This window comes from Equus caballus, chromosome 4, assembly GCF_041296265.1.
Source record: "Equus caballus isolate H_3958 breed thoroughbred chromosome 4, TB-T2T, whole genome shotgun sequence".
NCBI classification, from domain to species: Eukaryota; Metazoa; Chordata; class Mammalia; order Perissodactyla; family Equidae; genus Equus; species Equus caballus.
Window position 1 is genome coordinate 2812996 of NC_091687.1, and position 27123 is coordinate 2840118.

At 40.7% G+C, this 27123-nt stretch overlaps 1 protein-coding gene across 18 annotated transcripts in view; it reads left to right on the forward strand.

The window, feature by feature from the left end:
• Positions 1-27123, forward strand: part of MAGI2 (membrane associated guanylate kinase, WW and PDZ domain containing 2) — a 1262944-nt gene that overhangs the window by 1139215 nt on the left and 96606 nt on the right. For all 18 annotated transcript variants that reach the window (XM_070265334.1, XM_070265337.1, XM_023640142.2 and 15 more), the window contains 4 exons: positions 5809-5994; positions 7910-8084; positions 13384-13579; positions 14007-14150. In XM_070265334.1, the coding sequence (XP_070121435.1) occupies positions 5809-5994; positions 7910-8084; positions 13384-13579; positions 14007-14150 (701 nt within the window). The remainder of the gene's footprint in view (positions 1-5808; positions 5995-7909; positions 8085-13383; positions 13580-14006; positions 14151-27123) is intronic.

The following is a 27123-nucleotide window of genomic DNA, read 5'->3' on the forward strand; positions in this document are numbered from 1 at the left end:
TTTCTCACATCTTCGCCCCCTGATGACCAAGAAAATCTCTTTCGAAGGACACTGTGTCACACTCCAGGAAGGGACAACATCTAGCTGAATGGATTTGTCACCATAGAACATGCTCATTCGGGACTGGTAGGAAGGAGAGATGGGAAATAAGCAAAATTGATACAGGTTTCCGAAGGCAGGAAAACAGATGAGGATTCTTCTTCATGTGTTACAGAGATGGGAACACTCTGTGACAATCACTCTTCTCTTGCTCCCATATGTGCAGTGTCCCTCTAGAGGATCTGGGCAAAAGCATCTTATCCGGGATCTCCATAATTGTGAGGGTGGAAGGGACTCCACCGACAAAGGATCCGCTCCTTGCTTCTCCCTCCTTGGATTTGGTAGAACCCTCTTGACCACCATGAGCTTTGCACTAAGTGAGCTGCCGCTTAGCCTAGGGACATTATGCTCCCTCCTCCCCAGAATGACCTTCCTTTTTCTTACCACCCTGAGTTCACACCTGGTCTCAGAAATTCACCCTCCTCTCTACCTTTGTTGCATGTCACCTTTACCATGGATTTGCCATTTGTGTTTTAAGTATGTTTATATGATTATCTCTGGTCTCCCCAACTAGACAGGGAGTTTCTTGAGGGCAAATATCATGTGTTATTTTATTGTCTTCCCCACTGGGCCTAGCATGGAGCCCATTACTCAGAAGATGCTATGCAGAAGTGTATCATTGATGCAGTAATTGATTCTCCTGCCCCGACCCACAATTTTAAAACTACACATAAATAATTTTCACAGATGATTTTAAGAAAGTCAACTGGAATCATCCAATTAAAAAAAATTTATTTTCATATCAGGTCATAGACTCTAAATGGAAACCAACTTACCTTAAGCCCATGACATGTTGTTTAACCTTCACAAATTAATGGAATTGTGAGCTAATGAGTTTACGCTATTTATTGCCTTTGAAGTATTTATTTTTGTCACGCTCATTTCAGAAACTTCTCGCTTGTAAGTTTAACATGATTGATGCAGAATCTACTTTCCCTGTCTAACGCTTTCCTTCAAATACAACTCTGCTTTGTGGGATCTATTAACAAGGAGATAATTAAATGTAAACATGTCTCAAGCTTTTCCTTCTCTGACATAAAATACACATAAAACAACAAAGAAATATTTTTTTAAAAAAAAAGTGATGAGGGATCTACTACTCTCTTCCCTGAGGATGGTGCAACTAAGAATTTCAAGAAGAGTCCATCACCAAAATTTCTGGGACAAATCCATCCCAAAGCCAGAAAAGTCCTTCAGGCAACCATCCCATCTTCTTGATGGGAACTGACCTAAGGCAGGACTCAACACGAGCTCCTTGGTTGACCAATGGCTGAAGGAGCCTCAATGGACCCTATGAAGGTCCCAGAAGAGAACTCAACAGCAAAAAGGAAGGAGCATTGCTTCCTGTAGTGGTGTGGCTAAAGACCCAAAGAACTCAAGTCTCTAGAATGAACTTAGAGAGCATCCAGTCCAACTGATTGTCTCTGAATATTCCTACTGAAATAAGTGCGCCATGTTGAGTGGCACCAGAAGAGTCGCTTCGTCTATGGGAAAATATAAAACATAGTGCTGTAAAAATGTACAGCAGTGTTTTACCCAGAAACGAGTCAAGAATAGGAAAAGATAGGTTTCTTTTTCCATAATTTACGTGATTTGCAATTAAAGGAAAATTTCTAACTACTAATACGTCACCTCCTTCCCAAATGTCAGTGTGTCCAAAGTCACATGACATATTGCACCTTTTCCCAAATATCGGTGTATACTAAGCAGACTGATCCAAAGACTTGATTTGTGTTGCTGCCTGACAGGTGATGTCTGCAAGGCATGCAGTCTAAATGGACTGTGCTCTGGCAGTTGCCTTAGTCATCAATTCTCAGAGAATTAATGAGTACCATTCATCCCAATAATAGAAACCAAGGTCAGGGCCTCTTCCATGCTCTGTAATTCCATTAGCAATGCACGGACAGCACTTAGGTCGTAAGCTCTGTCGACCTTATCACTGAGCAAATGGAACTGCGTCTTGTTTTGAGAGTGAATCCTTTCTGAGCACACCCTTGTCAATGATTTGTACATCAACATTCGATGTACTTACATGTCAGGAAAATGCTAGTAAAGAAAAAGTGAGGCTGTCTTTGGCTGCCAAGAGTTTTGAGTACTGTTTCTATTAAGGTAAATGCCAATAGAAAACAATTTTTAATAAAACGACATCAGGTACTTCCAGTTACTGGATGTACATTTTTGTAAATTGTGTACTCATTCCTGATTTTATGTAAGCCGCTCCATCCTTCTGTGTGGCTGCCATAGAATTTATTTTAGTTTTCATTCTTTTATCTTGGTTTTTATTTGTTTATTTTAGTTTTTATTCTACCTCCCCTAATAAAGTGAAAATGGCCTTGAAACTAAGAGTTATCACCATATGCAAATAATTCTGTTTACAATGAAACTTTCCTTTTGAAATCTCCAGCAGCATGCTTTTCTAAGCCATTCCCTCGCTCTTCATAATTCAAATAGCTTTCAATCTACCACATATCAAAAAAGAAGGGAGTGACCCCGAGGTTTGAAGCCATAGGTACGGGTTTGAATCCTGGGTTTGATACTTATTTGTTTTCTCAGCAGTAAAATAGGCATGATTATTACACTTTTACAGCTTCTGCACGCTGTTACTGTAAGGATTTGAAATAAGTGCCTAGCACAGTGCCTGGAAATTAACCAATAACAACTTATTGCTGTTGGGCACATAGAATTGTGTGTGTGTGTGTGTGTGCGCGCGCACGCGCATGTATGTGTGTGAAATCTATGTTTTGAAACATTTGGGGGTTTTATGCCCAGTAAATTCTAGATGATTTGCAGTAATGGAAGGGAGCAGAGACAAGAACAATTCAAAACAGCAAATCATCCAAATACCATTTGTATATGTTTTAAAGTATATTTTTAAATTTCCTTTCAAATATGAGTGTCTCTAATATGCAAAGAAATTACTTCAAATAAAGGAATGACACTATGATGTGAAGTCCCAGCTAAATAGGATCTGAGGGGCGGTCCAGTTTTCCTCTCCCTTTCTCTCCCCTCCTCTCCTCCTCACGCCTTGCCTGTCAAAGACAGCTGCCACAGAGAACCCACTTCAAGCAAAGTGCCTGCCTCCCACCCTCCCCTGGGTCAGGGCCATGGGTGAAGTGTTTACGATTCCCTGCTCAGAGCCAGGCTGCTCTCACAGAATAAAAGCACAGACGCTCATGAACCAAGTGCTTGAGTGGAGGGAGGACACAGTAAGGTGCAAACCCTGGGAAATCTGACAGACTAGGATTCTAAACCCAAGGTCACCCTATGCGATCTTGGGCGAATTGCTCTGCACTTTATGCTTCAGTTCCTTCCACTGATAACACTATCAGGTATCTCATATGATCTGTGAAGGATTCAATTATATATATTACTGTAGTTATAATTGTGTGTGTGAGTGTAAGGCTCAATATAGAAAATGAAGAGATCTGTATCATGCTGATTTCTCTTTGGATGATAAACTCTTACTTACAAGTTGGTGTTTTCCTATGGAGACCCGCAACATCTTTTTTGTGAAACCAGAGAAAAACAAACAGGATTCTTGGCCTCTTCTGGTGACTATATAATCCCCCAAAACACATCTCTCTTTCCCAAGTGAAGCTGTTTTCTTGTGTTGATTCTTAGGGGATTTTGCTCTGTAGGAAGCAACGCGTTCCTTCCATTTGAGCAGTATTACAAGTTTATCCCATGTAGACAGAATTCAAGCTGGTACCTCTGTACAAGCACACGCACACATCAATAGTGACATCAGTAACATTAAAAAGGTAATAGTAATAGAAAGAGAGAAAGAAAAGTTAATATGCATAGGTCAGTTCTTACGTGCCAGGCTTCTTCTAGTCACTTTACATACGATAGCATTTAATTCTCAGAACCAGAATCCTGTGAAGTCAACATATTATTATCCCAATTTTATTGGTGCAAAACCAAAACTCAGAGAGGTTAGGTATCTTTCCAAAGGTCACAGAATAGATAACAATATACACATTATGGCCAGGGAGACCGTATCTTTTACTGACTGTTCCAGGAACACTGTTGAACATGGAACGAGGAGAAAACAGCAAGGAAAGTTCACTCTGGTTATGTTTGAAGCCCATACACCTTGCAATACCCATATTATTTTATAAAATAAGTAAATGAGTGAGTTCTTATTATGTTTCTTATCATAGTTCTACCTGAGAAATATACTGTCCTAAGACTCCAAGATGATCATGAGCGTGCTTTAAGTCAGTGTTCTTCAATAAAGCCATTAGCACCTGTGATAAATCAAAACGTGTTTGAGCTTCCAACACGATGAGTTTCACTTCCAAGACAGGCTCAGGCAATATTTTCATATGCTGTCTATAACCTTTCGCAACAGAAATATGATCAAGGTGCTGGTTCATTAACTCACTGAGTGTCCTTCCTTCCCAGGGCTGTGAGCCTGTGTTCTGCCTTTCGCTGTAAGGCATATGTGGATTGAGAGTTCAAGAGCAGGTGCCCCCAGAGCATAGTGAATGGTGGAGTGTGTCTTTGACTTTATGCGGATTAAATCAGTACCTCACCTCCATGGAGGGAGCAACAAGTCATTGACAGGTGATGTCCTGGCCAAGGTTCTCTGTATTGAAGGGAGAAGGGAACAGGTTTCTAGCTTGTAAGTTCCTTGAGAGAGTTTACAGGACACTGTGTGCTATTGATGTCTGACCCCGGAAATAGCGAACCTGGCAGGCACTTAACCATGGACTTGACTAGAAGTCAACCTGCTGGAAAATCTATATCGCCACGTACCTGGCTCTCCTCACACATATAAATAAACAATTTAAAAAGAAAGTTTCATTGTTTCAAAGAGACGTATGCCATATTTCATCAATTCCATGCACATTTTCCATATTTTAGTATCTCAAAAACTAGAGAGCATCCTACAGTCAGTGGAGTGTCCCTGTTCAATAGGCAGGTTTTTTTCTTTCTTGTGGTGTATAAAATAAAGGTGTGTCTTTGCATTGCTGGCATCTTAGATTTGATGAAATACATATGTATCAGATATTAACAGGGTCTCAACGCCACCTCATACATTAAATCAGACAGAAGAGGTAAGATCTGAAAACCGCATCAACTTTTAAACTAACGCTTAGTGGATGAGTGGGAAGCTGATTGTACGTGTTTACCGGCCGGCTACTGCCCATTTGAATATGTATGTCTTTCCTTTCCTGTTTCCCTCTCTCAGTAAAATATAAAAGGGTAGAAATTAAATTCCCGGCACTTATTGTGTCTTTCTGGAACTGCGTATTATTGCCCCTAGAGCAGGAGCTCTTTAGGCACAGTGCTCTATGTCTGGGGTTCTCACAAGTTTGTATGTGTTGGAATCTCTTGAGGAACTTCTTAAAAACGCATCACCCTCAGCTCCTGCCTGAACATTCTGATTCACAAGGTCTGGGATAAGGCCCAAAGAGCTGTATTTTTAAGCCTAGGGCAAGGATGGTGCACCCCAATGGTAGAGAGACCCTGGTCCACATGTTTGGAACTGGCCTGTCACTGCAAAGGACTTGAATTAGAAACTCTGGTCTCAGGAGTATGCACAGGACCACATCTGAAAGGAATGGTTGGGATTTCAAGGGCAAATATATCGACAAAAGAAGGCATTCCGACATTGCCTTGTTTCCTGTGGGGCTGGGACTCAAAGACAGAATGTGTATTGGTCACGCCCCTGACGCCTATTTCTGTTGGGGATTTTTCCAGCTGTGCCCCATAAGATCGGACGCATCATTGATGGGAGTCCTGCAGATCGCTGTGCAAAACTGAAAGTGGGAGACCGGATCTTAGCAGTGAATGGCCAGTCTATTATCAACATGCCTCACGCGGACATCGTGAAGCTCATCAAGGATGCGGGCCTCAGTGTGACCCTTCGCATCATTCCTCAGGAGGGTGAGTGCCCGAGCGGGGAGCAGGGAGACCACTTGGTGCCATCAGGGTGATGTCAGAGCTCAGAGGTTGACTGTTATTTACACTTTAGCAAAAATTCACACTCTCCTGCAACCCGTGTCTTGTTTACTCAGTGCCAGTTTCATTCAGAGAGCAAGCTACGTGACATCATAGATAAATAGTGCGAGTCCCAAGACACTGGGGTATTCCATCATTCCCTATGGGCCTGGGATCACTGTTTTTATGATTATATTAAGCCAGAAGCCATTCAACAGAGAAGATAGAATCACAAATCTGAAGGAAAAAAAAACACACACACACAATGTATTCATGTTAATGGTTCAGCTCTGGAGGATTCTTCAGTCACATTGATTTTGAAAAGCTTGAGGAAGTTTCGTGGTATAAAGAGAGCTCATTTAGAAAATGTTGCATCTGATACGAATTTTAAAGTTCCCTCTTAGCCTTTGGAATTTCTGTGTACAAGGACTCCCCCCTGAGGCTTGAAGAGTGTAAGCATCACAACTCACAGCCACGCCTCAAGGGGCCACGGAGCTCTGAGTACCAGCTCCCCAGGAACTCACCATTTCCAGACACGGCGGGATCGCTGCTAGTTCGTAGCTGCTGGCTCATTAGTGATATTGGAGAATTCAGGGGCTGGAGCTCACTGGTGAGTGGAGCACGGTGTCCCACATGGAGAATGATAAGGCTCACTCACCTTGGTCCCCTCCCTCGGTTTCATTCAGTCTCCTGATTCCATCTTGAGACTATCTCACAAGCAGGCAGAAAACAGCCACCTGACTTTAAACATAAAACAGTGGTTCTCAAGTGAGGTGATTTTGTCCCCCCAGGGGATATTTGGCAATGTCTGCAGACATTTTTGATTGTGATTGGGGTGAGGATGCTACTGGCATCTGATGGGTAGAGGGCAAGGATGCTTCTAAACATCCTACAACGCACAGGACAACCCTGCACAGCCAAGAATAATCTGGCTCAAAATGTCAACAGTGGCAAGGCTGGGAAACCCTGAAGCAAGGGGAGAAGAAATTTAGAAATTTGGGCCGTGAGAAAAGAAAGGAGAAGAGTGGTTTATAAGGGATTGCTAAGGGATCACTTCCCTTTTGTCACCCAACCAAAAGACGAGAAAATGACCATGTTTTTTGAACCCGTTATCTGCAGACACCATTATGTGTAAAACATTCAATGGAAATTAACTCTAAGCAGGATTGCTCACAAAAACTCTGACTTGCGTCTCCATTCTCCCAGTCTGAAATACGTCCAGCCCTTAATCCAATATAGATAATTTCAGTTGAAAATTTGATGCTATTACAAGAAAGGCCAAAATGGAGTTTAGACCGAGAACAAGTTTATGAACCTTCCTCTGTCCAGGGTTCTTTCTTCTTCCCGGAGAACCACGGGTACGGAGAGTAATTAGGCAATGAGGCTAACAAGGAGCCTGAGAAAAGATGGCACAAACCATTTTCTGTTATTATGGTTAGTTCCTTTCCCAAACTTTGGAATAGTGGTAAGATTCTTGTTACAACCAAACAGCAGCGGCTATAATGATTTCTCTCGGCCAGCAATGCTGGGAAAATACCGTATATTTTAGAGCTCAGTCCTTTGAATTATTGTTTCATAGTTTTCCCAGATTTTTCTTTATTGTAATCTTTTCTTTTGACAAAAAGACAAGAGAATCTGTTCATAACTTTGCGCAGAAACCGTTAGAATTAACAAAAGAATACTAATTCTGGGGGTGGTGTTGGAGCTTGAGAAGTTAAAGCTGCTGTCTTAAGGCCTAGCAGACACTGAAATAACCAGAGCCTTGAGCCATCTGCCAAGGCAGAGTTTCCACCTCCGGCCACCTTCTGCCCTTCATGAGATGCCAGTGTGTCTGCATTTGACGCTTGGTTCCCCACTGCAGAGCTCAACAGCCCAGCCTCGGCGCCCAGTTCGGAGAAGCAGAGCCCCATGGCGCAGCAGCACAGCCCCTCGGCCCAGCAGAGCCCCCTGGCCCAGCCAAGCCCGGCCACCCCCAACAGTCCGGTCGCCCAGCCAGCTCCTCCTCAGCCACTTCAGCTGCAAGGACATGAAAATAGGTAAAGTTTCCACTGGCTTTTCTGATCCTGAGAGGTGCGGGAGGCTGGGAGAGGGAGAAGTGGGGACAGGACGGGACACAGGCAGGAGAGAGATTCTCATAAAGTGGAAATTGCCATGTGTGCCTTTGTGTGATTTGGAGACTGTGTGTATGTTATAAATGTGGTTTTATTAGCAAATACAAGTGTCTGTCCTTCACAATGAGAGAAGCTTTTCGGAAGAAATGATGAGCGATTGCAGATGAGCAGGGGTTTACTAGCTGAAGAGCACATTAAAGTGAGTCCAGACAGAGTGGAGCACATGTTCAAAGGCCCTTTGGCAAGAGGGAGCAGGTAAGCACGATGGAGGGAAATAAGGCCACATAGTGGAGATTAAGCGGAGCGACCATGGTTTGAGATGAAGCCTGTGAGGGTGGTAGGGGCCCGCCCTACAAGGTCTGTAGGCAAGTTAAAGATTTTGATATTGGGGCCGGCCCAGTGGCACAGCAGTTAAGCGTGCACGTTCAACTTCGGCGGCCCAGGGTTCACCAGGTCAGATCCCGGGTGCAGACATGGCACCGCTTGGCAAGCCATGCTGTGGTAGGCGTCCCACATATAAAATAGAGGAAGATGGGCACGGATGTTAGCTCAGGGCCAGTCTTCCTCAGCAAAAACAGGAAGATTGGCAGCAGATGTTAGCTCAGGGCTGATCTTCCTCAAAAAAAAAAAAAAAATTTTGATCTTAAGGGTAGTGAGAAGTCACTGGAGGGATTTAAACTGAGGCCTGACATCACCGGATTTGCTTTCCACCATCTCAGTTGACCCCACAGAGAAAAGACTGGAGGCTGGTCAAGGTGAATGCAGGTTAAGCAGTTAGAAGTGGCTGCCAGTGTCCACTGAGCCACAAAGGTAATGGCTTGAAAGTAACGAGGGTGTGGAGTAGGGGAAATGTTGAAGGGTTTGAAAGCATTAATGAACGTTAGCATTTTTACTGCGTTGCACTTTTATCTCCGCCCACCCACGATCTAGTGAGGTTCTTTCATTCCACATCATGCGCTTCTGTGAATAAGGCACTTTGAAATTCCAGAAAAAAAGGATGCCATATAAAGATAACATTGTCTTCTCATTGTGACTTGTGTGTAATGGGGAGCCTGGGTTGGGTTGAGCCATTAGAGACGGGCAAGAAGACATGTTCCCATGTTGTTTTCTCCCTTTCGAAGGAGAAAAACAGGACAGCCCATGGGGACATCTCTGAACACTAAATCCTCGCCAGTCTTTTCCATGATTCTAATGTTTTCTGAACATCTGCTTCCCATCTCCTGCCTTCCCCGTTGGGGAAGATCTAAGTGACACCCAGTTTTTGAGTCCCAGAACTCTCTAGGTTCATCACTCACATGGTAGCCAAGCAAATATTTTCCCCCACCACAGGTGTCATTTCCATAAAGCCCTGTTCTATTCTGATGTCCCTCATTCGCTCTCACAGAAAAGTAAATGTCTGTTGTCCTCAGCCGTTTATGGTTTTAATATATTCCAGGGAAGAAAAGCGACTAAGCCCCATAAAGCAAATGCTAGAGGTAAGAGTTTGATGCTCTATAAGAGGAGCAAGCCCAGGTCCCTCGGTAATAAGCCCCAGATGTGTTCTCTTCCACCGCGTGTCATTTCGACAGATTGCACCTGCTTTCCCCAGGACTCATTTCAGCCTCAGGAGGAAGGATCTGAGCCTTCCAGCAGCCCTCGGCCAGCTTCAGACTCTTCTTCTTGGCTCTGCCCCTGTTGATTAACCTCCCAGCCCCAGTCCCATCTTCTCCTTTCCAGAGTCTCATTTCCCTTGAGATGGGCTCTTGCTTCTAGCCTTGGGGAGGGCACTGTCACCCCCGGTGTGCATAGTTCAGTGGGGAGAATGACGATTGGGCGAGGCCACTGTCCTGTCCCCATCTGCTACTAGCTCGCAACCAGGATTCAGCCCCATCACAGGTGCAGTGGTGTTTGGATCATTTTTTTGCCTGAATACACAATAAAATATTTCCTAACTCTGGGGTTAACGGATTGAGCTGATCCAAAGTTTTATAATAACCAAACAAATTTGTCTAGAGTTCTTGGGTATTTTTGCTTCAGTAATATTAATAGCCTGGGAAGGGCCCACTCCAGTCCTAGGGCCTTCTCCTGGCACTCAGGATTCCCAGCTCCACTCTTCCATTGTTAGTGGGTGGCTCATTTGCATAGGAATCAAGAGATCCAATAATCTTACAGAAACTAGAACCATTTTCCTGGCTGCATTTAAAGATGGTCATGGTATCAGAGAGAAAATTCTTTGCCTTTTTCTAGGCTAGAGATGTCTCCAAGACAACTTGTATGCCAAGCACACAGTATGAATTTTATTTTTATTTTTTTTATTTTGTGGTGAGGAAGATTGGCCCTGAGCTAACATCTGTTGCCAATTTTCCTCTTTTTGCTTGAGGAAGATTGTCCCTGAGCTAAAATTTGTGTGAATGTTCCTCTATTTTATATGTGAGACACCACCACAGCATGGCTTGACCAGTAGGTCCATGCCCAGAATCTGAACCTGCCAACCCCAGGCCACCAAAGCAGAGTGTGTGAACATAACCACTAAGCCACTGGGCCAGCCCTGTATGAATTTCTTATTAGTTCATTTGTACAGGAAGTCCCCACCTACATGTCAAACTAAGCCAGCTCCCATGTTAAAGAGCGACAAAATAAAATGACAATCTGCTTGCAAATTTTCATTTTTTGAGTTAGAATGAGTGAATATTTTATCCTGTCTTATTTACTCTTCGATTGGCTTCCAGCTGACACCCCGCATACCTCTACCCATGTCTCTGTCCCATAACATTCTTTTGGTGTGAGCTCAGGAAACACAAAATAATTTTAATATGGGCATAAGCAAAACACTTATTCAAGGAGAAGCGTTTGTTGAAAACAACAGAAGAGCCATTATGTAAATATTCCAAAACTAAATGTGAATAGCAGAATTCACCTCCCTCAGCAAAGGTAGTTGATATTTGACTGCATTTTAAAGAGCGAGGTCAGTGGAAGAGCCCTGGAAGTAGATTTCCTTCACAGACTTTAAACCCTTAAGGCTGGAAGGAATTCTTGAAAGGCTCACATAAGGCAAAATCCCGCCATAAGATCCCCTGCCACATGGACAGTGTTTCTTGGTTCTGGAACTTGTTTATAGCATAAAATTCTGCTAGAATTTACTGTTAGCAATCTAGTTTTATCATCTCTAAAGTCACTTTAATAAAGGAGTTAATGGCTATGAAGGGTTATACTGATGACCTTCTTACTTAAGTAAAGGAACTTGAAAGAGGTTAATAATACTTCAATAATCTTGTGTTTTCCTTAAATAAAGTGTTTCACAAATTCAAAACAACATAATTTTTGCCCTAGCCGGTGTATCTTCACTTAAAAGTTAGCAACACTCATAAAAAATTGAGCATATTTTTCTTGTTAAAGAGCTGTTCAATGTGCAGCTCGCAAAATCCTGACGCCTGGCCCTGAGGTAGAATGAAGTCTGGGCGCTGGAACGTACGTAGGCTTCCATGACAGCTGTTGCGAGTTCTCCCCGTTCCTATTTCTAAGCTTTCGTGTCATCTCGGGGGGACTCTTCCACTTCACCCTCTTTTGCTGCATCTCGTGACACATCTGGTTAGAAACGGAGCACATGATGGATATTTCATACCCATATCACACCAATAATGAAAATAAAGTGACGGGGCTGGAACTTAAAACCAAGTGACATCTAAACCATCAGGCAAGCTATTTCTAGAAAGGAACCCACACGCACCAACAAATGTCACTCAGTTCAATTCCTTTTGTTTAATTCATGCATTTGCATAGTTAAGCATCTCATTCAAAGCATATTTTAAATAATTCTGTTCTCAGCATACATACTCTCACTGGGGGAGAGGGCAACTCATAGAAGGAGTATGTCGCTTCTGCAGGTTAGGTAACAAATGGGACCTACTCAAAGCATTGATTGAAATAACTACATCACTAACCTCCATCCAAAAACCCCAAATAAATACATCGGCTGCCATCCACTTTCAGTGTGTCCTCACCAAATATTAGATTATGCTAATGGAAATTGTTCAGGTGAATGACTGTTTTAAATATTTAATACTAGTCAGCATCCGTGAGACCATCATCAGCCAGTAAAATGCAAAAAAAAAAATCTAGTCTTAAAGGTAAAAATTCTACCGGTTTTGAACCTGTTTTCATAACACATTTGAGTTTTTCCTTGGTACTAAATAGTTTCTCAATCCCTCAAACCCTCCATATTAATTTTAGATAAAATTATTGTTGTGTAGAATGTATTTTTTAATCTTCCTACATCCCTGGGTAGCTCATTATAGACCATCATTGTGGCAATTGGCAATGAACCACAGAATTAAGTGGCTTCTCTACTATGGTGAAAGTTTTTTGGCTTACCTTACTCATGATCCCATAATGGCAGGCACTGGCTATTTTAATCTCCTTTTGGAACTGGGAATCTCCTCAGTTTAGAGCAGTTTGGATTCACAAAAGAGCACTAAACAACTCATACCAGTCTCTGTATTTATTTTATCAGTAACTAATATCGAGAAACAAGAAAAAGACAAACGTTGGACATAAACATCTTGGCTTCCCTTCCACCTCATGCCCATGGTAGTATCTGACACTAACCCATTAGCTGTGGTCTCGTAGTTAATCTCTACACAATGTGTCTCTCCTCTTAGCAATGACCCAGTGACTTTCTACCTGATCTGTACGTGGTGATTATACCTTACTATCTCTCCTATAACCTCTGTAATATATTCAAAAAGATCCTACCTAGCAAGTTAAAACAGCCTTTAATTATGTATTTGTAAAGTATTCAGAAATACTGCGATCATGTTTTCATGAAGTAATGAATGGTGCGTGTGTGAGACACAGAGAGAGAGATGGAGAGAGCTGGTTTCCTGGTGTTAAGACAGACTGATATTTTGGGATGTATAGTTAAGTGTTTAGCTCCCTAAATTTGCTGCAATTGTAGTTTTTAAGCAGCCAATGTCAAAGAGGGATATCCATAATCCTTTTCCACAAAGTTCTGGTTGAACCGTCATTTTTACCTTGATTTCTTAAGGAGCCAAATGAAAAGGATACCATATGGCATTTGTCAACGATTTAAAAGTAATGCTTACCATTTGTTGAATCTTTTCATGCTCCTGAAAACGGAAAAGGACCATCAAGAGGTGTGGCCCACGAGGGCCTGGAGGTCATGCGATCATTCCAGTCTCCTTAGAATGCTGAGATACCAAAGCAAGTCCCGTTTCCATCTATTTAGTTACAGGTCCGAAGTAAAAGCGAGGCAAGATGTGAAACCAGACATCCGACAGCCTCCGTTCACCGACTACAGGCAGCCCCCACTGGACTACCAGCAGCCGCCGCCCTTGGACTACAGGCACCCTCCCCTGCTGGACTACAGGCAGCACTCCCCCGACACCAGGCAGTACCCTCTGTCAGACTACCGGCAGCCCCAGGTACCTCAAAGACCCCATTAAACCTCATTTTCTAATGAGCAAACCTGTCATTCACACACACACACTCGTGACTCTGATACACTTATTTATGGGCTCAACAGCAGCGATGAGAAAACTCAAAGGAGAGAGAATATCCCTCAGGTCTACATGCAATAATTACACGTTTGCCAAGTAAACTGGTGAATACGAAAGCAAAGAAGCTACAGAGCACTTCTTTCAATGACCCAGTAAACTGGGTCTGATCTGCTCAAACCTCTGGGGTTTTGTCTTGCATTTTGCTAGACCGTGAAGTCAGGTTACTTCCTCTCACAACGCAGTGTCATTGGGAAGACGTTAACTGCGAAAGAGAAGACAGCAGAAGGGCTGATCACAGAAGCTTCTCTGATACTAAACAATTTTTTATTCCATTTTCTCCCCAACCCCGAAGGATTTTGACTATTTCACTGTGGACATGGAGAAAGGAGCCAAAGGATTTGGATTCAGCATTCGTGGAGGAAGGGAGTACAAAATGGATTTGTACGTGTTGAGATTGGCAGAGGATGGGCCAGCCATAAGGAATGGGAGGATGAGGGTAAGAACAGTCTCTTTTTGTAGAATTGCTTAATTTTGAAAGAAAAACCTACTGTGGTCTTGGAAGAGGGCTGAAGTGTGCTATTAAGCAAACAGACTTGACGTAGGTTTTGCTTTCTTTCTATTTCATGATCCAATTTTCTAAAGGTTTGGCGAAATATTATTTAAGAATTATCATCTCTCTCATTTTCCTGCTTATTGGCTTCTAATTGACAAATCTCCATATAGGGTTTTATATATGCATATAGTTTCTCTAAAGGGCAAACTAAAGAAAAGGAACAATCTAAAGAAGTCCAAGAAATAGCTTGGAACGGAAATATGGCGCCATAAGTTTTTCCATGCTTTGACGATTCAGTTTTCATTTGAAGTTGAATCTTTTGAAATTTATTCTGAGCTTATGCTTTTTTCCCCATGTTTATTAATCAAATGGTTCTGTCTTTCTTTGGAAATATTTCTTTTGTGCTGACTGGTCTTTGGGCTTTGATGTTGGGCAGACAGAAGCAGTGGGAGAAAGGGGGACGAGGCCTTTTGGATATACGTGGTCTTTAAAAATGGCAGCAGTCAGAAATTTTCCAATTAGGGGGTAAGTTGAGGGTGAATTTTTTAATGTAATTTTTTAACGTAACAGTTACTTTGAGGTATCCAATTAATGCGTAACTGAGTCTTCATCTAAAGATAGAAAACAAAATAACAATATAGAACATTAGTCAGTCTCTCTCTCTGTCTGTAAAATGGCAACTAGTAAGCACGTAATAAGTTAGCTATTATAAGTAAAATCTAGAGTTCATGCCTGCCTTCCCTCCTTGCTCTTGAAGTTAATAGAGAAAAGCTGTGGTTCTTGTGTTCTGGAAGCTCAGATTCTTGTGCTGAGCCTCACCAACCAATTGCTCCTGGACAACTGAATGAATCTGTTATTCCCACCACCAAGTCTACCATTGCTCTGATTCTCATTCCCAGGTCAGTGAATCATCCACAGTGCAAAAGTAGAAAGAACATAAATTGTGTCTATTTCTCTTCCTCCCTTCACAATCCCTTAACAACTGGGAAGTATCCAAGTTGGAATTTGGCCCTGCCCTGATCCAACACCAGCCACCTCTTACCCCATCTATGTATGGTTTTAGGATGGGCCTTCACATGGTTTCTTGACTCCCAGCTTTCTTATAACCAGAAGGGCACTTTCTTTTTTTCTTTTTTTCTTTTTTTTTTTTGGTGAGGAAGATTGGCCCCGTGCTTACATCTATGCCGATCTTCCTCTATTTTGTTTCTGGGATGCCGCCATAGCCTGGCTGGATGAGCAGTGTATAGGTCCGCACCCAGGATCTGAACCTGCAAACTCTGGGCCACTGAAGTGGAGCACTCAAACTTAACCACTACACCACCAGGCCAGCCCCAGAAGGCCACTTTCTTGACATGCTGCAGAGCCAACTCACAAGTAGTTAAATAAGCCAAAATTAATCCTTGCACTGCAGGTGGAAGCAACACAGAGTGAAGGCCACAGGTGAAACCACCAGAGCCCATGAGAGAGGACGGCTCCACCCCTACCCCGTGGACTTCAGGGGTGGCCTGTGTGGGTTCCAAACGATGGCCACACTTTTGAACAAATGGTCTAAATGGCTGATCGATCTATACAATACTCCCAAGGCATAGAAGCCTAAATATAGGAGTATCTTATGTAAAAAAAATACTCTTTCTTATAGGGTTTAAGCCAGAGCAGTAGCTCTCAGTGTGGTTTCTGTCATCACCATCACCCAGGAAGGTGTTAGAAATGCAGAGTCACAAGCCATACCACAAACCTGCTGAATCAGAAACTCTAGGAGTGGGGCCACCAGGCTGTGTTTGCGTGATTCACCTTCAGGTGAAGCTGGTACAAGCTGAAGTTTGGGAAACACTGAGCTAGAGGGAAGCTGTTGTGACATGGGTATGACACGGGTAGGACATGTGGAGCTCAGGCTTGGTTACTCCCCGCTTGATCTTGTCTGAGGAGATTTCCATTCTGTTCCAGTGGTTTACCTGAGGTCCTTAAATCCATGTAAACACAGATTTAGAATTCTGTAGGCAGGTGCTCAATTTTACGAAAGATGCTTTTTCTTCTGGCAGGTGATAAAAATGAGTCGTCTGCCTGGGTTTCAGAAAATAGTATTTTCACTTCTTGTCAAAGATTATAAAAATAAGCGATATTTCATCATTTCCCATGCCGTTTTTACAAAGCAACCTATTCTTTCTGTGTACAAGCTGTCCGAAAGGAATTACTGTGGCAATTTTAGATAATATGGATTAGTTTATTTTGGACTACAGTATATATATTTCTAACATTTAATTCTCAAAGAAAATGAGCCACTTGAGAGTCATAGAAATTCCATGGATCAGATTTTACTGGTTGATTTTATGTCTAATCTTTAAAATAAGGATGAGAACTTGGCAGGGATGATGGAAGACGTTTTCTGCTTTTTATGGGTTATACCTGATATTCAAATGTTTTGAGTTTTTCTCACTCATGGGTTCTTACAGCACTAGTGGAGAATTGTCTGGGGGTGACCATCTCCACGTCAAGAAAAGGGATGACGGTGTTTAAGTTCGAAGGTGCTCGTATTATCTACTGTCAGACAAATATTTTATATCTATACAGTTAAAGATCAATAATTGCTCTTGATCATAGCGCATAATTGATTCAAATCTTGTTTTCATGTTTATTATCAAATGTAATCATTTAAAAAGCTAATCTTTTCCACCTTCCTTAGTGCTCATCAATAATTGGTAATAACTTTTAATTCACAGAGGTGTTTAAATTATTTCAGCAAGGACCAGGATTGATCAATATTTGCATGACTCAATGCTTTGATTATTTTAAACTAATGCATAAACTGGATAAAATATGGGTTACCAATTTGGAAATTTCATGATAAAATTAAGATATAAATCTTAAATATCTATGCAGGTGATGCTTATATGGCAGCTGTTCACTCCGTGGGTACTATAGCTTGGTTTGTAAAGTTCCAAGACTTCTGAGAAAAGTATGTGAACTAGACATCACAGGCTATCATTAAAAATAAACTCAGGAAGAAGAGAAGCCAGTCCCAGGTTCTTCCCAGCCTTTAAAACAGGCGCATTTCTCCTTGTTAATGGGATTCCCCCACCTTCAGTCTTAATGCATTATTTCCTCTATGCCCAAACTAGATACACACATACTTCTTGATCAAGTGAGTTTGGAAAACACAGTAAGTTTTTTTCCCTTTTTCATGCTCAGAAACAGAAGGGAAAAGCCAGGTGATGATCTGGTGAAGGCAGGATATCTTAGATTAAATCCAGTACAGTAAAATTGCTCCACTCGGAATTACTACGAAAGAGCTGGGTGATGCTGAAAAACCATTTCATGTAACGGTCAATGAATTACTGTGCCCTTGGGTTAGGGATGTAAATAATACTACTCTCGAACACTTAGTTAATGCGCCAGATGTCAGCCTCTGCACCTGAGACTTTTCCTGGGTCTTTTACGTTCGTCTTGGTTGTAGGACAGTGATGGTGTGTGTGTGCCTGTTTAGTGGTACAAGGCTTTGCTAAGAATACAGAGAAAACCAGATAGAGTGGGTGTCAGAGAGGGGGCCAGCACGGGTGTGAGACATCCTTCTCACCCCAGGGAGGCTAAGAAATGATGGCACAGATAGACATTTTTAAAGCGTGACCTTAGGCATCCCAGTGATATCCCAGGCACCCGAGAGAAATGCCAGTGGTCGTCTCCCTCAGGGTTCTTTCATGGATCTGGTGAGAGACAGAGACACATCCCAAATGTGAGTCCTAGGTAGATGATTTCACGCTAGGCTCTCTGGGCACCTGCAGTAGTGAGAACTATCTTTGGCAAATCAGACTGTTTGACTTTCAGATTGATTAATGAGTACTCCCATGGAATATGGATCTTTTTTCCCTCCTTGGAAAGCATTGTATGTTTACTCAATTTTTGTGTTAAATAAATACTTTCTTTCCACTTGATGAAACAAAAGTCCAATCAGGCAAGTATCCTGATAACGTCCTTATCCTGAGAAGGTATCCTGAGAAGGTCCATGGGTTCCCTCCAAGTAGGAGAATGGGCTGACAGCAGATCAGTCAGGAAGTTGTAAAGAAAATCGTGGCTCCTTCTGAGGGTCAGGTTCACAAACCAAAGTCTAGACACAGAGGAGAGGACAAGAAATTCATTTTCAGAAGATCAGTTAGATGCTTTATTTAAAAGAGAGGTTCTAGGACCCTGCGTATCAGAAGCATACAAGAGTAACTAAATAAATGAATTTAAAGATCTACTAAACTATGACTATTTTGAGCCCTACTAAAGCTTCAGCCCGACTCCAAAAATAAGCAAACCTCCACAATAAGCAAACCTGGTGCATTTGCTTTATTAAACTTAGAAACATCAGTTCACTTTGTTGAACCTCAGTGCCTATTAAATAAGAACAACAATACCCACTGTACAGAGTTGCTGGGAGGGTCTGAGAAATTTTTCAGGAGGTAGTATTGACTTTTTTATTAAGACAATAGAGTGAGGTACTAATTTATGAGGGACTTACAATATTAAAAGAGGGACTTAGACGTTAAGATACGTCCTAAAATATAATGTGAACAGAATAATGCAGTTAGAATAAATACCAAGAGAAACCATGTGAATGGTAATTACATGAAATATTCACTTTATCAAAAAAAAGTAGAGAGTAGCAAGTTTTGACTTTAATTACTATATTGTTTTTCAACATCAATTAATGCTGATGTCTTAAAAGCTAAAGAGACCAGGGGCCAGCCCAGTGGCATAGTGGTTAATTCCACATGTTCCGCTTCAGCAGCCCAGGGTTTGCAAGTTCAGATCCTGGGCGTGGACCTACACACTGCTCATCAAGCCATGCCGAGGCAGGCATCCCATATACAAAGTAGAGGAAGACTGCCACAGATGTTAGCTCAGGGACAATCTTCCTTGAGCAAAAAGAGGAAGATTGGCAACAGATGTTAGCTCAGGACCAACATTCCTCACCAAAAAAAAAAGAGAGAGACAAAACACAATCCATAAATGTAGAAAATAAAAACATAATCATTATGTCTGATTGCTTTTCTTCAGTCATTCAAGAAGGCCAAGATGAGAGAAACACAAATGACATTCAGATTTTAAGGAAAAGTGTAAGAACGGATTAAAAATATTAAGGGATCTGATGTAAAATGAAGACTTCTTAAGTTTTTAAAATAGTCTAATAAAGTTGACAGAAAATTTTCATAATGGAAAAATTTCATACCAGAATAAATCTCTGATAGAAAGCTCTTAAGGACACAGTCTAATTAAAAACTGAAAATAAATAGAAAACACAGGCAAAGAATAATGAGAATAGGAAATAATTTATTGGTGAAGCTCAGTGAAGCAGGGAATCTAAGAAATCAAGAGACATTTGGAGGGAAGGGACTGTAGTCCTTAGTGCTTCAGTAAAAATCTGAAAGTCGAATTAAGAGAATCTGGAAGGAGATCAAGTTTGCTCTTGAAAAAGTACAATATTTTCCTGCTTCCATAAAAACGTAAATTTTCCCCATTTCCATAAAATATATTTTCTATTATAATAAAGGACATTTTTTAACTTCATCACCTTAAGAGCTGCGTAACAGCTGGATATGCCTGCTTAGCATCACGTAAATGTATTTATAAAATGGCTCACCTTCTTCCTGAAACTCATATGACATCAGTGTCTGCCTGCAGTGGGTTTTGGAGTTAGAGAACAGTGTGCGAAAAAGACACTGTTTGGGGCCGTCCCGGTGGTGCAGCGGTTAAGTTCGCACGTTCCACTTCGGCACCCAGGGTTCGCCAGTTCGGATCCCGGGTGCGGACATGGCACCGCTTGGCATGCCATGCTGTGGTAGGCGTCCCACATATAAAGTAGAGGAAGATGGGCACGGATGTTAGCTCAGGGCCAGTCTTCCTCAGCAAAAAGAGGAGGATTGGCAGCAGATGTTAGCTCAGGGCTAATCTTCCTAGGGAAAAAAAAGAAAAAAAGATACTGTTTACCCGCCATTTTCTTTTAATGAAAAGAAATATTCCCTGATAACAGCTTCTTTTGAATTTGTCATCTCTCCTTCTGTGCTCCAGAAATGACTCAACTGTGACTACAAAAGTATTTTATTTTACATATTGTTTTTATTAAACATAAAACCATTTAGAAGAATATTTCTAATATCTGTAATAGGTATAAATATGAACAATGATAAAGCACCCGTGAACCCACAGCCTAGCTTAAAAAAAGTGAGCATTACCAATCTCCCATGAGTCCATTCTCCTCCCACACGCCATCCCCCAGGAGTAACCAGCACCCTAAACATTGCCCTTCCTTCTAGTTGTACCACACATGTGTGTATCTCCCAACTGTCTCATTTAGTTTTGCACACTTTGTGAACTTCACATAAAATAATCATATTCATACTGTTCTCTGTGGTTTGCTTTTTATACTTTGTGTTCCTAAGACTCATCCAAGTTGACGCATGAAGCTATAGTTCATTTATGTTCACTGCTGTAAATCGTTTATAGATAGATATGTAGATATAAATGAATACGCTACAGTCTGTAACAATTATCTATGGAGATTTGAGATGTTCCCTGTCAGTGGACATTTGGGTTGTTTCCAGCTTTTTGTAACTAATACAATCCTTGTCCATATTTCCTAAGGCACAAATGCAAGAATTTCACTAGATTAGCCTATATACCTAAGAGGGCACATATTTAACTTAACGAAATAACACAAAAATACTTTCCTAGATGATTGTACAAATTTATACTCATACCAATGATGTATAAGAGTTTCCCTTACTACACATCTTCATAAGATATTTCAGGTTTTTAAATTCTCACTCTGGAAGGTAGGAAATGACACGTAATTTAGGTATGAATTTTCAATTCTTGATTACAAATACTATTCATCATCTTTTCTTATGTTTATTGGGCTTTCATGTTCCCTCTTATAAAAACACCTATTCCTGTCTTTTCCCCATGTTCTGTTGCATTGTTCCTTCTTTTCATATTGATTTTAGAAGTATTTATATGTCCTTAGTGATAATTTTTCATCGATCGATGTGTTGCAAGTATCTTACCCCAGTTTATGGCGTGTATTTCACTTTCTTTGTGACGCCCTTTGATAAACGGAAGGTCCTAATTTTAGTGCAATTGACTTAATCAACCTTTTCCTTTATAGTTTCCACTTTCTGTATCATCTTTGAAAAATATCCCTAACTCATATTTTTAAAGATCCTCTCCTATAACTTTTCCTAAAAGCTTTATAGTTTTGCTTTTCTTATCTAAGTCTTTAACCACTTAGAACTGATTTCTCTTTGGAGTATAAGGTAGAAATCCAATTTCAATTTTTCCATATGGATAACCACCCGTCTCAGCATCATTTATTCCCTATCCCCTCATTTCCCCCTAATCTGCAATGACAGCTATAAGAAACAAAATTTTGTAAATGCAATGGTCTATTTATAGGTTATTTATACTGTTCTACTGGTCTATTTTTCTATACCTACATCAATACTATACTTATCTACCTCTTAATAAGTCTTGAATTTTGACAAAGAAACCGCCCGCCCCTTCATCCCCAGACACACATCTTAATTCGTGGGGAATGTTTGGATGTCCTCCGGCCTTTGCTCTTCCAAGGAAATTTTTAGAATATGCTTGTCCTACTAGGATTTTTATTGGGGCTTGGAATCTGTAAATGAATGTGAGAAAACCTATGTCTTTGTTACACTGAGTCTTTCTATCCACGAACATGATATAATCCATTTATTTAGGTTTTCCATAAACTCTTTAGAGTTTTCATGCCTGCAAATTTTTGCTAGATTGATTCTAGGCACTTTGTATGTTTTATTTTTGCTCTTGAATGTAGTACTTTTAATGCAATATTAAAGTTAACTGTTTCTTACCAGTGACAAGATCAACAATTGATTTTTGTATATTGATCAATCATATCATGCAAAATTAACTAAACTCTCATTAATTCATAATTTACCTTTAGCTACCTCTGGATTTTCTACATAGTTAACCACATTTTCTGCAAATGATGAGAGTTCTACATCTTCCGTTTAAGTCCTTTTATTTCTTTTCTTTCATTTGACTGCATTGATTCAGCTTCCAGTTTGATGCGGAATAGAAGCGGTCAAAGCAAGCATTCTTGTTTTATTTCTAATCTTAAAGTGAATGCTTTTAACATTTCACCATGAAACATAGTGTTTAATGAGTTTATATTGATAAGCTTTATCAGATTGAGAATGTCCCCTTCTGTTACTGGTTTGCTAGAGGGTTTATTATGAATAGACGTTGGATTTTATCTACTGTTGTTACATCCATGGACACTATCGTATGATCTTTTCTCTTTAATATGTTAATTAATATTAATTGTTAATTAACATGATTAATCATAGTAACGGGTTTCTATGTTAAATCACTCTTGACTCCCCCAGATAAGTCCTACTTATTCACGATGTATCTTTCTGATGCATTGCTCAGCTCAGTTTTCTATTTCCTTTAGCATATTTGTTTCTATGTTCTTGAAAATGGCGTTAATTTTCTTTTCTTGTGGGGTCCTTGAATGATTTTTATGTCAATGTTATACTAGCCTTATAAAGTGAGAAAGAGAATAACCCCTTCTGCTGCTGTTGCTGCTGCTGCTATCTGGGAAAGTTTACTTAAGTTGAGAGTTGTCCTTGGATGTTTGGTAGAATGCACCTGTAAATCCATCAAAACCGAGTATGTTTTCTTCCTGGGAAAACTTTAAGCCAGTAGTTACATTTTCATAATAACTAGGGTATTCTTCAGGTTTTCTGTTTCTTCTCAAATTGATTCTGATAATTTTGTTTTCTCTTTAATAATTTTTTCTATTCTATTTTCATTTTCTATTCATTTCATTTTCAACTGTATTTCATATAATAGTATATTCTTAACGTTTGAAGCATTTTTATTTATGTCCCCTTCTCATTGATTTGACTACTGTTTGTTCGTGTATTCTTTGTTTTTCTTTATTAATCATGCCAGAGATTTGTCCATTTCTTTAATTCTTTTAAAGGACCAGCTTACATATTTGTTCTCTTGCTTATTCATTTCTGGTTTTATATCTAATATTTCTCTCCCCCATTTTCTTTTTTACTCTCTTTTCTTTTCCTTGCTCCTTAAGTGGATACTTAGATCAGTAATTCTCAGGTTTTCTTCATCTCTACTAATAATATATAAATTTAAGGCTGTAGTTTTGATATGTAGTATGTTCATTATTTTAAGTTCGAAATATATTCTAATTTCCACTATGATTTCTTTTTTGATTGAGCTATAATTGACACATAACCTTATATTAGTTTCAGGTGTACAACATAATGATTCGACACTTGTATACATTGCAAAATGATGACCACAATAAGTTTAGTGAACATCTGTCACCATGCAAAATTCCAAATTTTTTTTCTTTGAATGAGAAATTTTAAGAGCTATGCTCTTAGTGACTTTCAAATATATAATACAATATTATTAACTATAGTCACCTTGCTGTACATTACAGCACCATGACACTTACTTTATAACTCGGAGTTTGTGCCTTTTCACCCCCTTCACTCATTTCGCCCACCCCCCACCCTCCTGCCTCTGACAACCACAAATCTGTTCTCTGTATGTATTAGCTTGATTTTGTTTAGATTCCACATATAAGTGAGATCATATTTGTCTTTCTCTGGCTTATTTCATTTAGCAGAACACTCTCAAGGTCCATCCATGTTGTCCCAAATGGCAAGATTTCCTTCTTTTCTAAGGACAAATAATATTCTATTGTATATATATATATACACCACATCTTATCTATTCATTCACCCATGAACACTTAGATTGTAACCATTATGATTTCTTCTTTGACTCAAGGATTATTTAGAAGATGTTTTTGGTTTTTATTTCTAAATGTGTAGGGATTTTCTGGTTAGTTTTCTATTTTTGATCTCTAGTGTAATTCCATTGTCATCAGAGAATATATTCTATATGATTTCAATCTTCCAAGTTTGTTGGGACTGGATCTTTGGCCTGACACTTTCAGTATTTTTTATATGCTCTATGAGTGCTTAAAAGGAATATGCATTTTATAACTGTTGAGCACAGTGTCCTATATATGTGTTCATTGGATAAAGCTTGATTACTATATTATCCAAGTATTCTATATTCTTACTAATTTTGATCTATTTGATCTATTAAATACAGAGCCAGGTTCTTTAAAAAAAATGTTCTGTTAATAATTTTGTAAATTTTTTTGATCTGTTTTTACTTTGTATGTTTTGAGACCGTGTTATTTGGTACTCAGGTATTTGTTATATTTTCCAGGTGAATTGAATCTTTTATCATTATGCAGTAACCTTCCATGTCTCTGTTGATGCTTCTTACTTTAAAGTCAGTTTTGTCTGATATTAATATAAGTACGCTACTTTTCTTTGTCTGGTTTGTCTCTTTTATCCTTTTGCTTTCAACCTTTCTGTGCCCTTCATGTGTTTCTCTGGTTTATGTAGCTGGATTTTTTGACAATATATTTTAACTAGATCATTTTAGTCAATTTACATTCATTTTTATTTAATTCTATCACTTTCTTTTGTCCCTTTTCTATTAGGCCAGCTTTTTCTCTCTCACTCTTTGTATTCTTTTCAGCTTCTTTTGAATAGTCCTTGGGGTCCCAGCTTATGAAGGTATCTCCCATTAGACTACCTCTTGTAGCCCATAAGCTTTATTTTCTATGCTTGGTGCCCAGTCATCAAAATGGAAACTGGAGCGTCCCTGGAATCAGCAGGAACTTTCTGGTAAAAGCTTCCTTTGGCGTTTGTTTACCTCCCAGGAGTGCTACTTTCACTTTGTTTTTTGGGGTCAGAGAATTCCTTACTTCTTTGCCTCTCCAGCATGGCAAGACCAGTCAGGGCATCTAATCGGTAGAAACGCAAGTTTAAGTCACATTTACCTTCGATGACCGACTTACGGTTGCTAAAACTATTTCGGTCTTAGAACTGGAAATTAGCCCCTCCTCAAAGTGTCCCCGTGTGGGAGCTGCAGAGGGGATTCCTACATGCAACCGTGCAGTCACTCTGCAGCCCCGCTCTGATCCTCCTCTCCAACTCCAGCCCCACTTCTATGGGTCCCCTGCCCACAAAGCCACTGAGGAGTCCTTGCAGCAGCTCTAGCCCTGCCCGGGACCTCCTCAGGCACAGGCTCACTCTGGGTGGTACCCGTGCTCCAGCCCTGCCCAGGAACTCCCCGGCCAGGGGCTGACTCTGGGCGGTCCCGAGGCCACCAGCCCTTGTGATGCGCACACCGCTCCCTGGGTGCTGGGCGGAGAGAAGCTTAGTCCCCTCCTCACCCTCTGCCACCCTTTGCCCCTCAGGGCTGTCGCAGCTCTGCCTGGGCCCACAGTCTCACAAAGGGTGGGGGCTGGTCACTGACTCAGGTGCCTGCCCCAGCCGGCCAGGGGACATAAATGAGTGAAGAAGGGAGGGCCATTGCTCCTCCCGAGGAGCAGCCACTACCACCTAGGCCAGTTGTCCATGAGCCGGAACACTGGCTTCCTCCTTCTAAGTCTTCGATTTTTCAAGAGAAAGCAAAAGTCTGTATTTCTAAGAATTAACCAGACTTGAAATAAATATTCTTTGTTCATTTAAAAAAGCTGTGCATGTCGAACCAAGCCAGTCTACAGGCAGTGTGAGGCTCCCAGCCACCCTCTTTTGTCACCAGCTGTAAACAGAGAGCCATGGAGGGCAGTGTGGCTGTGAGAAGGGAGGGATGGCGCAGTCCCTATAAGGGTAGGGTCTGGGGTGCCCGCACAGCCCATCAACAATGCTCTAGGACGCCCTGGTGCACTCTTAGAAGAGACTAATGCAGAAATGTTCGAAATGCCTCAGAAATGGGCGTGCTGAGAAAAATCTGTGTAAGCGTTTGATCCTATGCCTCACCTTTGTAGTTGAAATTTTTTTTTTATTGAGTTAATGATAGGTTACAATCTTGTGTGATTTCAGTTGTACATTAATGTTTGTCATTCGTGTTGTAGGTGCACCACTTCACCCTTTGTGCCCACCCCCCGCCCCACCTTTCCCCTGGTAGCCACTAATCTGTCCTCTTTGTCCACATTTTTAAATTCCTCATATGAGTGGAGTGATACACAGATTATCCTTCTCTAGCTGGCTTATTTCACTTAACATAATTCTCTCAAGGTCCATCCAAGTTATTGCAAATGGAATGATTTTGTTCTGTTTTGCAGCTGAGTAGTATTCCATTGTATATATGTACCACATCTTCTTTATCCATTCGTCTGTTGATGGGCACTTAGGTTGCTTCCACGTCTTGGCTATTGTAAATAATGCTGCAATGAACATTGGGGTGCATAGGACTTTTGGGATTGCTGACTTCAAGCTCTTTGGATAGATACCCAGTAGTGGGATGGCTGGATCGTATGGTAGTTCTATTTTTAATTTTTTGAGGACTCTCCATACTGTTTTCCATAGTGGCTGCACCAGTTTGCATTTCCACCAGCAGCGTATGAGGGTTCCTTTTTCTCCACAACCTCTCCAACATTTGTTACTATTAGTTTTAGATATTTTTGTCATTCTAACGGGTGTAAGGTGATATCTTAGTGTAGTTTTGATTTGCATTTCCCTGATGATCAGCGATGATGAGCATCTTTTCATGTGTCTATTGGCCATCAGTATATCTCCTTTGGAGAAATGTCTGTTCATGTCTCCAGCCCATTTTTTGATCGGGTTGTTTGATTTTTTGTTGTTGAGTTGTGAGTTCTTTATATATTATGGATATTAAGCCTTTGTCAGATATATGACTTGCAAATATTTTTTTCCCAGTTAGTGGGGTTTTTTTTGTTTCAATCCTGTTTTCATTTGCCTTGAAGAAGCTCTTTAGTCTGATGAAGTCCCATTTGTTTATTCTTTCTATTGTTTCCCTTGTCTGAGAAGACATG